Source organism: Enhydra lutris, unplaced genomic scaffold, assembly GCF_002288905.1.
Source record: "Enhydra lutris kenyoni isolate GAN:26980312 unplaced genomic scaffold, ASM228890v2 scaffoldscaffold74, whole genome shotgun sequence".
Lineage (NCBI taxonomy): Eukaryota > Metazoa > Chordata > Mammalia > Carnivora > Mustelidae > Enhydra > Enhydra lutris.
The window spans coordinates 2,965,421-2,979,157 of record NW_019154158.1 but is presented as its reverse complement, the minus strand read 5'-3'; the positions used below and the strand labels follow the sequence as shown (position 1 = coordinate 2,979,157).

At 34.7% G+C, this 13,737-nt stretch overlaps 1 protein-coding gene across 2 annotated transcripts in view; it reads left to right on the top strand.

The window, feature by feature from the left end:
* The window catches only part of LOC111160201 (solute carrier family 16 member 7), a 177,118-nt gene that overhangs the window by 151,018 nt on the left and 12,363 nt on the right, over window positions 1–13,737 (top strand). For both annotated transcript variants that reach the window (XM_022523108.1, XM_022523109.1), the window contains one exon: window positions 10,867–11,010. In XM_022523108.1, coding sequence (XP_022378816.1) covers window positions 10,867–11,010 — 144 coding nt within the window. The remainder of the gene's footprint in view (window positions 1–10,866; window positions 11,011–13,737) is intronic.

The following is a 13,737-nucleotide window of genomic DNA, read 5'->3' as shown; positions in this document are numbered from 1 at the left end:
GTACCAAGTGATTAGTATACTTCTCCATCCTTTGGTTTTGCTTTGAACTCACATTTCCAGATGTTTACACTTACTCCTTCACTTTTTCTATTATTTCCTACATTCTGTCTAGGATATTTTAAAACCCTGTTTTAAATAGAAATATTCTGCCAATACCTTCCTTTTTCCTTAAGTATTGTGACAAGGTTACTTCTGGAAACCAGTGTTCCCTGTTCATATGTCAGTTCACTCCTGTTTCTGTTGGCCTTCACTGGAGGTGCTATTGCCACAAGTAGCATATGGTACTTTCTGGAATTTGTTGATTCTTGTTCAGAAAGACAAGAATAGCATACATCATTTATTTGCTAAGCTGTTGGTTTCATTCACTCATTCATTCATTCATTCATTTTAGACTTCCTTATGAATACTGTTATAGCTGGATCCACTCATAGAGGTTCTGGATGATGCCAAAGGCTATAAAATATCTTATTGTGAATGTGTGTGTGTGTGTGTGTTTATTTATTTATTTCCCTGAATAGATAGCAATGTTACAAGATTAAAAATGTATGTCCCAAATTAAAAATAAATAATGAGATTTATGAGGCCGTTTTTTTTTTTTATATACTTCATTTATTTATTTTGGAGAGAGAGAGAGTGCAGGGGGGAGAGAAGAGGGAGAAGGACAAGTAGATTTCCCACTTAGTGCAGAGCCTGACCTCGGGCTCCAGCCCACAATCCCAAGATCATGACCTGAGCCGAAATCCAGAGTCGGATGCTTAACTGACTCAGCCACCCAGGTGCCCTTCTGAAGGCCTTCTTAACCTTTCTTAAAATTTTATTTTGAATTCATATATGTGTGTTTGTGTAAAAGATAGTTGTTAAGGAGAGGTTAAAATATAAACACAAAGACCGTCTAGACAACATCATATATTTTATCTAAACCCCCATGAAATTCAGAACATCAGTAAACCCTTGTCAACTTAAAGTTTTTATTTAATTTATGAATGCATGTGGTACAATAAATTCATGAGTTCCACTTACTTAGGGAAACCTGTAAAACAAGCTATAAAACAAAATACCCAGATCTTCAAAGTAAAATTACAGCTTCTCAGTGAGACATGTGATGGAACCACTGTTTTTCTGTTGTGATTACTCTTGGCATATCCAACCCTATCCTTCATTATACCCCAATATTTAAGGGAAAGTCCTCTATTTTACTGCAGGTTTATCTGCTAGGATGCTTTCCGCTTAAATCTTCAATAGGTTTAAGCCCTAAGTAAACACATTCCCTCATTTAACAAGAATTTAAAATATAGAGTGACCCTAGAATGCCTCTGTTAGGTTGCCACTTCCCTTTGGTGCCCCTGGAACTTCTAGGCTCTGTGCTTCAGCTTTTCCTTCATCCAGCTCTCTTCATATTCACAATATGGCTGCCCTGGTTCTTAGTAATATGCATATATGAGGCAACACTTAGTAATTTCTTTGTATCTCTTTTTAAGTAGAGGAGAACGTTTCCCAGAAATTGCTAGATTTCCACTCGTGTCTCACTGGCCAGAATTGTGTCATAAGCCCAGTGCTAAATCATTCAATGGAGAAAAGAATGAGACTATCACAATTGGCTCGTTATGTAAACCAGGATTACTCCCAGCTCCATAATTCTTTGAGCACATGGCTGTGCAGAGAAAAGCAGACTCCTGAAAGGAATCCATGTTTTCTCAAAAGAGAAATCAGGAAAAAATGAATGCAGAGTCAATAACCAAGAGTATTAGACAAAGGCAGACTAATAATTCACTGAGGATGACTATTCCTTGGAATGAGTAGAGAATACTGTTATCATTCTGTAGAACTTTATACCAGAACTTACGTAAAAAGTGCACAAAAGAGGGGCACCTGGGTGGCTCAGTGGGTTAAAGCCTCTGCCTTCGGCTCAGGTCGTGATCCCAGGGTCCGGGGATCGAGGCCCGCATCGGGCTCTCTGCTCGGCAGGGAGCCTGCTTCCTCCTTTCTCTCTCTCTCTCTCTGCCTGCCCCTCTGCCTACTTATGATCTTTGTCTGTCAAACAAATAAAATCATTTAAAAAAAAAGTGCACAAAAGAGAGTGGGAGCACATTCTCTTGGTACTGTGTCTCTTAGGTTCAAAACACACCTGTCCACACACAAATACATCTACATACAGCAACACTATATCCTGTCAAATATGGTAGTAGGTAGGGACAAGTGGACCTCATACCTTTAGTGAGGAATTTTGTTTGCTTAAAATTAGTTTTTACTCACAAACCAAGGTCCTTTTAAAGAGAAGAGTGAAAATGAATGGAGATCATGTACATGTCTCTAAAATGATCTTTAGCTTGGCACACATGTTGTGTTTTTTGTTTTATATATGGTTTAGAGAAGGAGAAAAAGAAACCCAGTAGATTAAACGCCTTCTTTAAAACCTTGTCTGCTACGATAAATACTGATATCATTCCAATGAAGTGATGGTGGCATCATATGACAATTCTAAATCAGCTTAGAAAATAATTTAATCTAATTAAATAAAAAAATAATTACTGTCTACTATATAAAATAATTTGTCTTAAGCCTAAGTAAATTATAAATGAGTCACAGTATGCCCTTAGCCCTCCAAGAGATGAAATTCTAGTGATTAGTACAAATACGCAAATAAATATATCACAAAGTAGAATATTAATACTAAAGAGAGTAACAAAATAGTAGAGAAGCTAGAGGGCTAGGAGATTATATTAGACAGATGGGTTCATGTAATGCATTATGATAATGTTATTTAAAACTAATTTTGAAGAATAAATAGAGGGAAAGAATATAAAATTTCATAGGACTTCATGCAATATTCTATGTACAGTAAGAGTTATGAGGGAAAAATATCCATGAACAGAAATAAATGTTAGCATGCTTAAGAAATGGTCATATTGCTAATTAGTTGCCTAAGATAGGTACGAACCCTTGATTTACAAATTGAACTTACCTGATGGAAATATATAGATTTTAAAATCCATTATGAATTACATATCCACATTTCAAAAATTCTATTGAGGTTAAATTATTATAACATTTAATTGAGTATAACAAATTGGAAAAATATCAGAATCACTTTAAATGCTCTGCAGTTAGATCACACTGGGATAATTCTGTGAAACTAAGTAACCTTTTAAGCTTAAGAGGAAAAGAGGGTATTTAGCAGATGTTAACTACTTTTTAGTGTGAGATAATATTAACATTTTATGAAATTTTTAATAGGAACTGGATTTTTTTCTATTATTATATTAGGTTGTCTTGGACTGCAAGCAGGCAATAGTCCGGTGCCCATTTGTAAAGTGACCGGGAGTTAAGTTTTATGTCATATCACAAGAAGGTTGTGCATAGTAGCTTCTGGTTTGGTTGTTTTTGTTTTTGTTTTTTTTTTGAGATTTTATTTATTTATTTGACAAAGATCACAGAGAACCAGGCAGAGAGAGAGGAGGAAGCAGGCTCCCCGCTGAGCAGAGAGCCCGATGCAGGGCTTGATCCCAGAACCCTGGGATCATGACCTGAGCCGAAAGGCAGGGGCTTTAACCCACTGAGCCACCCAGGCACCCCTCTGGTTTGGTTGATTTTTTTTTTTTTAATTTATCTGACAGAGAGAGATCACAAGTAGGCAGAGAGGCAGGCAGAGAGAAAGGAGGAAGCAGGCTCCCCGCTGAGCAGAGAGCCCGATGCGGGGCTCGATCCCAGGACCCTGAGATCATGACCTGAGCCGAAGGCAGCAGCTTAACCCACTGAGCCACCCAGGCGCCCCTGGTTTGGTTGATTTTATTGGCTCTTTGGTCTAATCAGTGACTTAAATATCTCTTATCTTCAAGCACTGCTCATCATAGAAAGATGATTGTGGCATCTACAGAAGCATTTTATTGCTTTATAAGACTAAGGACATCTTTTCCCTGAAGCCCCCAGAAAACTTTACCCTAAAATTGCCCCCAAATGCTCATGTTTAAGCCCATATTTGGTAATGGGATCGGTCTTCTCATGATTGCCTTACTGTACTTATGATTCATTCCCATGAGTTAGGCCTGGGGATGTCACAAAAGAGATTAAGTATTAAACAAAATCAGGATTCATTTAGGAAGAAGGAAGGGGTCATGGCTCTTGCGTAGGGAACCAGCAGTTTTAGCAATACAGTCTTATTTTTTTCTGCCTTCTTAAAAATTACTCCAAAGAGCAGGCAATGTAAAGTATAAATATCGCATAATGTAAATTAAACAGAAATTTTTATTTTGAAGAAATGAGCATCATACATGTAAAAGAGATGTAATCACTTGTCCCAGGAAAAATGGCATTTCGTGGGAGTGCAAGGCACGCTGCAGCCCCAGCTGCCACAGCAGAGTGCTCGAGCAGTCCCGGCAAACTGTTGCTTTGCATGGCAGTTTCCTTATGTATGAAATGGAATGAAGAAATACTGCCAACTTTTGGAGTGATTACAGAGATTACATGTGCTCTTACATGTGAAGAGTTTAGAAATGTGCCATGTTAAGAAATGTTTTGTTTTGTTTTGTTTGTTTGTTTTATGTGGCCACTGTGCCAGCCTTAAATAAGTAAAAACATCTTTCCTGATGGGGAATAATGTAACCTGTAAACACCAACAAGGTTGTTTGGCATTTCTGTCCAGGGGCACAGAATGCTCACTTTTTTAAACCCTTTGATTTGTAGTAAAAGGTTTTGGTAAGATGGCAGTTTGTCTATTCTCCATCCCCGCCTCCCATACAAATAGAATGAGCATCTCTTAAAACAGCTGTGATGATGCCAGTTAGGAGCAATCTGTGGCCAAATGAATATAGAAATGCAGAAGTTTATGTAAAGAGAGGAAAAGATGAAGGAACATAAAAATAACCATCTTCTCATTAAAGTAAAAGTCGAGAACTTTTCTCACAACCACACTGATGGCAGACAGGTATTGAGATACATGAAGAAAGAAAAATGTTTAATATAGAAGGTGTGGGAAATGAGCTATTGATGTTTAGGTATTTTTTAAAATAGCATTTAGTACTTTATTAAGGTTTCGTAGGTTTATCTTACTGGAATGGTGAGAAGTCTCTCTGGGGAGCTGATATATCTGCAGAGACCTGAGTATGAGAAAAATAAGCCATTCATATATTAAAGGGAAAATATGTCAAACAGAGGGAACAACAAATGCAAAGATGAGTTTATAGACCATGTCCCCCTCCAGTCCCCTCTGTCCCTGTTATGCGTCAGGTATACCTATCATATTAACTAACCCCACTCTTGATTTCTACAATTACTCAAACCATTCATTCAAAACCTTTATATACTTAAAATTTGAAATACTAGTTGAATGAGTATATTATGAAATAATAGTTGAGTGAATATACTATGAGTGTCTGCCAAAAAGATTCATCTTTTGTAAGTGCTGGATGCGCTCTGTTGAGTCAAACTGGCACAACTATGATTCAGCAACATTCTAACTGAAGATGATCTACCTGGATAACATTTATTTATGTATTTATGTATTTATTTATTTTTAAGATTTTATTTATTTATTTGACAGAGATCACAAGTAGGCAGAGGCAGGCAGAGAGAGAGGGGGAAGCGGGCTCCCCTCGGAGCAGAGAGCCGGATGCGGGGCTGGATTGCAGGACCCTATCATGACCTGAGCCGAAGGCAGAGGCTATAACCCACTGAGCCACCCAGGCGCCCCCTTGGATAACATTTATATCTCCATCCTTTGTAAAGGCAAATGTAATAGCTACTTCCCGATTATTAGAGATTCTCCTGTCATGTTTTTCACTGACCTTAAAAGAGATCACATGGAGAAAGACACCAGGTGAATTTTTAATCCCAACATCAGTGGAGGGATAAACCTCAGGCAAACAAATAGTTAATGAAGAGGCTCCCATCCTCTGTCCAAATTAAAATAGCAACAGTTTTTTAATCCAAAAAAATCTCTTCAAAAATTCTTACAAATTTTGAAAGCTCCTGTCAGTAAGAAAAATACTACAGTAGTAAACACAGATAAATTTCTGTAATTGCAAACAACTTTTTCCCAGTCCTGCACTAGTGCTTTTTATCATTTGATTTGACAGGATACCACATATACAAATTTGAAATAAAGCAAATGAAAAATAAATTATAGCAGTTTATCATTCTTCTGTTAGCGTTTATGCTATGCATAAAATTTTTATATAGCTCAAATTGATACTCAATTCCAATTCATGGTTTTAGATTGATCAAATATATTTTATGAAATGTTCATTACATAACATATTCTCCAGATTTTCTCACAGCATTTGTCTTGTACTCTTGCCATATACAATGGAAATAAAAACAAGCACTATGAGTTCATGTTTACAGAACAGAATAACAATATACAAAGGAATAGACTAATTCATATATATATAGGCCAAACATTTTTAAAATATTTAACAACAACAACAACAAAAAAACACTTGCTTATAACTATATGTAAAACTTGAAATTAGAAAAGATACACTGTAGTAATGGTATTCAGAATCCCAAAGACCACTTTCAGGTTTCATGATTAACTAGAAAGATTCACAGGACTCAACAATGTTTTTTTTCATGGCTATGATTTATGACAATGAAAGAATGCAAAACAGTATCAGGAATGGGAAAAGCACATGGATCAAAGTACAGGAGAAACCAAATGTAAACTTCCAAGAGTCCTCTCCCAATGGAATCACAAAGGATGGGCTTAATCCAGCAACTAGTTGTGACAATGTAGGTGAAGTGTTGTCTATCAGGAAGCTCATTAGGGACTCAGAGCTTGAGGTTTCTGTTGGGTTGCTGGCCAACAGACTCTGGGAAGGAAGGCGAATGTTCAGCATAAACCACGTTGTGAAACAGTTCAGGCACATTGAGCCACTCTTATCGGTTAGGAAACTCTTCTGAAATCCCAAGTTGCCAGGTGCCAGCCAAGAGCTAGGCTTGTAAGCAGGCCTTTCTGAGGATAAAAGCCTCACATCTGATAGGTTAATTCTTTTCTACACAGTAGTGAAAAGTATAAGTTTTTATAAATCAGATGACCCTGGCTGCTGTCCACATTTTACCACTTACGTTGTTGTGACCTTGAACAAGTTATCAACACTTGGCATGTCTCAGTTTTATCAACTGTTACATTTCTCTAATGATCAGATATCCACAAAAATCATATGTAATAATGCATGCACAGTTCTTAGCACACTGCCTGCAAAGAGTAATAACTCAATAAATTAATGAATAATTATAGAATAATAATAGTATGTATGGCAACTACCATCATAGAACTTAGAATAAGATGTAGGGACAAGACTCAAACAGATGAAATACAGGATTTATAAGTGTTATGGGAGTGTGTGTTTGTGTGTGTGTGTGTGTGTGTGTGTGTGTGTGTGTGTGACCAACTATAATACAACAGGAGTTCTAAGAATGGGCACTCTCTGTAATTTGTAAGAATGCACATAAGCTTCCTCACCAGAATAAGTATTATGGAGCCACGGCCATAAAGGACAGAAGTAGCTTTGAGAAAACGAAGCTGAAGTATGGGTGACGACACTGTGATCATTAAACTGCTCTCTGATGAAGTTCTCCTTTACAGCTTCACGGCCAGCATGAAAGTGACTATTAAGCTTGACACTAGAAATTCCGAGATAGTTTGGAAAGCTGGAGCAGAAGAAATTAGTGGGTAGATCAGTCTGGTTTAGATATAGCCTGATACTTGTATGAACGTTTTTTAGGAAATAAGACAATAGGATTCTTGCACATCATTTTTTTTAACTGCTCAACAAATGTATAGAACAAAGCATTTGGATGAACAGTACCTTTGCTCTATTTAGAAATGGGCTCAGATGTAACTCTGAGCAGGTAGAGAATTTTCTGACTTAACTAATGATTAAACATCATGATTACTTGAAAAATATATGCTGAGTAGAAACTTCCATCCTGATTGAATTAATAGATAAATGAATAAATGACCTCAGAATATAATTAGGCCTGAAATTAGTCAACAAGGGACAGCTGTGAGGCTAGTTCATGTTTAACAGATATCATATGTGGTAAGAATTTATTTATTTTCTTGGAACTCTATCTTTCTTGTTAATACAATATACCAAGCTGCTTGTATGTTGGAGAGAGAGAGGTATTGGGTAGCGTTGTGTTTTATATCTGATGTTAGATGCCTCCTCAAGCTAATGTTAAGCATTTAAAGATTCTTTACAAAATAAATATATTTTGTTCTATATCATAATTTTAATTAGATCTATAACTATTACAAAGTAGAAATATTTTATGACATTTTATATGTATTTCATATTAAGGGTTTGATTAAGCTTTGATTTCTAAAGAAATCAACCTAAAAATTGTATCTTTTTTGCTAGAAAAAATTATAGATGAATTATGTAAATATATCCCTTATAGATTGTCTAATAGATTATCACTTAACTAAAGTGTATTATTTAAAGTAAAATAATTTGTTAAAATTAGAACTCTCATTGCATCTTGACTGATGTCACAGTAGAAATTATCAGTCTCTTCAAAAAAAAAAAAAAAAAAAACCAGCCCCTCCAAATGTTTTCTTTAGTTGCCACTCTTAATCACAGTCATGGAAAAAGAAGCCTTGAGGTGATTATCCTGAACTATAGATATAATTATTTACCCCACGTTGCAAATTGTGATTCATCGCCTATGTTCAAATTTAAATTTACACCATTTAAGCAAACACATTTATAAATTTTAGTAATTAGTACATTTGTGAGTTATCCAGGCATCACATAGAAAATTGTATACATAATAGCAATGATACTGAGAAAATTGTTATTAGTCCAAGTAATTGGTAAATGCCTTAGGATTCATTCTGATAGTCTAGTGTATATCAAAGCATCCATTACAGTTCTTAAAATAACTTTATAATTTCTGCCTTTGTATTATAATAGGTTGATGATTATAGTTGTGTTTTTGTTATTTTATTTTGGCATGTGTCAACTGGTTTTATACTAGAATCTCGAGAAATAGTGCATGGAACTGATTTCAGCTGAATTAAAGTGAACTGTTAAGTAATTTTAAGAAAAGGACTCCACACTTAAGTTGAATAATTAATCAAAGCCAATCAATTTGTTTTTCACAAAAGCAATTTGAATTTAGCTGTGTGCTTTTTAATGAAAATGCTAATTTCCTAAATCATATGAGTTTTTACCATATTAGGGACCAAAATCTATTATTTTCACATTATCTTGAACAATTTTCATTGATTTCCCCCCCCCCCCAGTTCCGTTGTTTTTATAGATCTATCTTTCATATGGTCTTTTTTAGTTTATTTTGGGGGGGATATTAAATGCAAAAGTGGTATTCTATTTTTGAGTTCTTTTTGTCACGTTATGTCTTTAAAAAAAAAATGTCTTTTTACCAGTTAGTTTTCAAAACATATTGTGGAGTAGTATTAGGCCATGAAGTTTTTATTTTAAACTTATATTTAAGGAATAAAAACAATAACTACAGTTGTGTGAAAGAATAAAGCTGCATTGACAAATGAATCTCAATGTATTTTAAATATATCCATGCAGAAATTCTCAAATGCAGTAAATTGCACTTAGCAAGTTTTTTAAGTTACAGTATTAGCTAAAAATCATTTAAATTTTTTCTAGGCTAAATATTGGACTGAGAATTCTGACCTAATGTAATATTTTCCCCTCAAAGCAATAGCCCTTGTTTTAGATGAAATACAATTTTAAGTTAAGAAAGACGTGTCAAATCAAACTATTTACACATTGATAGGTCTCATAAAATAGTGTGGGCTTTCACTGAATCTAAGATGCTCTCAGTTGTTAAGTTGCACCATTATTTTATATTGCACCACTAAAAAAAAAAAGAGTGATTAAAATAAAACACACTTTATTAATATTTAGAAGTTTTATCTTATAACTACCAAAAGAGCTTTTTTAGACACAGTGAAACGTAGAGGATTTTAATAATTTTAATCACTCCTGCATTTTATATGTACACACACACACACACCCCACACGCATGCATTGGGAAATGTACATTAAATAAATTGAGTAAAGCATTCCTAAAACCTCTTCCCATTCAGTGTCTGGCTCCCCTAAATTAGTTTTTGAGTCTGAGTTCTCAGTGTTCATGTTTCACACATAAGACTAGAAGGTTTTTTAGACAATAGTCAGTGTTCATATTCAAATTCCTCCTTCAAATGGCCCTTAAATTGTTTGATTGAATGAGGAATTGCTATTGTCCAACCAAGCCACAGAAATAACAACCAAATTCAAGCAAGCGGCGATAGCTCCATCACTACCTATGACCCCCACCTGATGAACAGGGATTGTTTAACAGACCTCAAATATGAGACGTCTTTACTTCTAACATAATATATGAGAACAGTTGGTATCTTAGAATCAAGGAAATATGGTATTAAAGAAAAGTCATACTGTGGTATAATAAAAAAACAATTTAATCTCTAATTAAGAGGATCTCTGGTTGTGTGCTCGTGTATTATTCTAGCAAATAAAGTTATAACACAGACAAGTCATTTTTATAATCTCTAGATGGTTGTTACATAAATTTGCCTGCATTTATTAAGTATTTAGGTAGTATAGCCAAATCCTGTTGAAAATCTTTTCCATCAAAAGTCAAATGATTATGGTCATAAACTATATGTTAAACACTTCTAATTTATTATTTTATGTGTTGTCATATATATGGGTAAAGATAACCAATCAAAGTGATTAGGAAGTATTGAAAAGTCTTCATTATATTCTATGTGGACTAATATTTTTCTTTTATCATTAAAATGTGCTTTCAAAATTAACAGCTGTTAAAAATAAATAAGTAAATGACCCAGCAACTGAATGTTTTTTAATTTCCTCTCTACCACAGGTCCCATAAGTAGTGTTCTGGTGAATAAATACGGTAGCCGACCAGTGGTGATGGTAGGAGGTTTATTATGCTGTTTGGGAATGGTCACAGCCTCTTTTAGTACCAGCGTAATAGGGCTTTACCTCACTACTGGATTCATTTGTGGTAAGTCAAGTTTTGTTTTCTGCTTATTCTCTTCTTAACACTTCCATTGTTCGCAAAGGTCTATAAGAAACATAAACAACAGACCATTCATATTGTTTTCTTTGACTTTACTTTTGATATCAGGTGCTATTTTAAAGTATTTTCATCTAGTACACTGAAATACTAGCTTGGAATGGCCAATCAAACTTATTTCAAGAAATGGAGAATATTTCACATACCTTAGGTGCTATAATATCAATGCCAAAAAGAAAACAGTTTTGATTTAATTTTACCATTTCACCTTTATTCATCAGCCAGTTAAGATGGTATTCTGGGACACAGACTTCCTGGCATATAAATAGCTTCATTTTTTTAAAAGTTGGTTTTCATTACTTATTACTATTTGGAGTATCTGACTTATCCTTCATTATAGGTTAAAAAGGATGCCAAAAGATATTTTCTGCATGCATTGACTTAGCTCTAACAATAGAATTCTTTTTGTTTGTGTTCTGGTTAGTGGTAGGGCTCTGTATCGGTGTCCCTTCTTTTCCGTACAAAAGATTCTAATTGTTTAAAGGCTCTGTAAGGCACATTTGCCACTAAACACATGTTTTTAAATGTCATACTGTCATTCTGCTACAGTTGTTCCTCATGCGTAATGTCTTTTGACTCAAACTGACCTAAATACGTACATTTGGAAAACACTGTTTTTATTAGTCTCAACAGTAAACTTCGTTAAACAAACCTACACTCAAAGTCTTAAGAAAAATTAGATTTTAATATATAAGGAAACTGAATCTTTTCCTTATGCTCACAGAAAAACGGTAAATATATTCTCTTTTTAAAGTAATTTTAGATGAGTCTAACATTGCACTTTTATATCATTTGATGAAAAAAATAAAATGTATTAAAGCCTATAGTAATAGTGATGTTAAAATCTTTCTCTTTACAACCTTTCCACAACTATTTTCCTTTTTGATGTGGTAAAACACCTTTTGACATTATAAATGAGAATTTCCTGTCTAAGAATTTTCATAGTACAGAGAATGTCCTTTCTTTGTCCAGAAATACTATATATTACATTTGACCACAGGAGTCAGGCTGGGCCCACAAGTGATGTATTATGGAAAATATGATTTTGTTATTACTCTACCACAAATTTCAACATTATATATTATTCTAACTTCAATTCTTGAGTCTTGAAGGGTTTGGTGCTTCTAGAATCAACCATTAAATATACTATGAGAGGTTTATCTTAAGGCATTATCAGCCAATACAAAATACAGTCTAATTTTTAAACCTAATTTAGCACATATTAAATGATCATGGGCAAATTAGCCTCTTTATTATGTTAGTGTCTTTGTTTTTAAAATGGGGAAAATTATAATCTCTTTCCTTTGGGAGTCATTGGAATGATTCATCTAAAAAATGAATACATAGTGCTTTACAGAGTACCAGAACTTTGTTACTTTTAAATAAATACTAGCATATAATTATCATCATATGTCATTATATAACCTCTTGCAGTCCTAGAACTTACCTGACTTCGGCAAAACCCCCTTTTGTTCTTGTTGAGGGGATTAGAACCCAGGATGTCTAGGTGTTTCGTCCAACACTGTACATAGGAAGATAACTGAAGCAGAGTCAGGTCTTTGGATTTCAAATCTCATGTTCATTTCACCATGCCAGAATAGGAAATAGATGGCCACCATCTCCTAAGGAGAAATTGGATTAATACCCGAAGGCAAAATTCTAGGTGACCGAATGGGGTGAGGGGTTGGGGGAGGGTGGCATTAGGTAAAGAAATTTGAACTTCAAAACAAAATTCCTGCGTTTTAATTTGGACTCTTCCATTTACAAGCCACTGACCATAGGCTGGCTGGCTGGCAGTTTTCTTATTTATAAATTACACTTATTCTGCGTGTCTCACAGGTATGGGCTGTGATAGCATCAGAGAGCATACTGCCCTGTTACTCTCCAAAGCTCTTGGTTACTTTTTGTTAGCTTTTAGGGACCCTCCTACTCATAGAAAATATTTGTATCAAAGGTTTGCAATAAGTATTTGTACTGAGAACTGAGTTGTTCCTGAGTCTAAATAGTTAACCACTTTGCAGTACTCTCAATTTACATAAATTGGTAAATGCAGAATTCTTACTTCTGCAACCCCTAAACTAAGACAGGATAATGCCTAGTCTAAGAGGAAAAGAGATACCTTATCTAAATTGATCTAAATCAATTTTACATGCTTTTTAAACAAATGTAATCATTACTATTGCTAAATAATACTTTGGCAAGCTATAAGAAATAATTCCTCTCTCATAGGTGACATTCAGCACTGCCAAGGGATTCCCTTGGAATCAGTAGGAATAGTAGGGACCTTTGAATCATATAAAGAATTATTTTTAATCCCTGAAATAAAAGGTTTAAAGCAAAAAATTTATTTTTTAGTCAGTACACATGTGCATCTATATTCATGAAATATGGAACATGAAAGATGTAGAGCATGACATTAATGGCATTAATTTATTACTCTTGTTTATTATTTGCACAGTTCTGAAAGAAATACCTGTGGAGAGACCTAAGATTTTCATAAATGACAACCTTTTTATTTTTTTATTTTTTTTTTTTAAAGATTTTTATTTATTTATTTGACAGATCACAAGTAGGCAGAAAGGCAGGCAGAGAGAGAGAGGAGGAAGCAGGCTCCCCACTGAGCAGAGAGCCCGATGCGGGGCTCGATCACAGGAC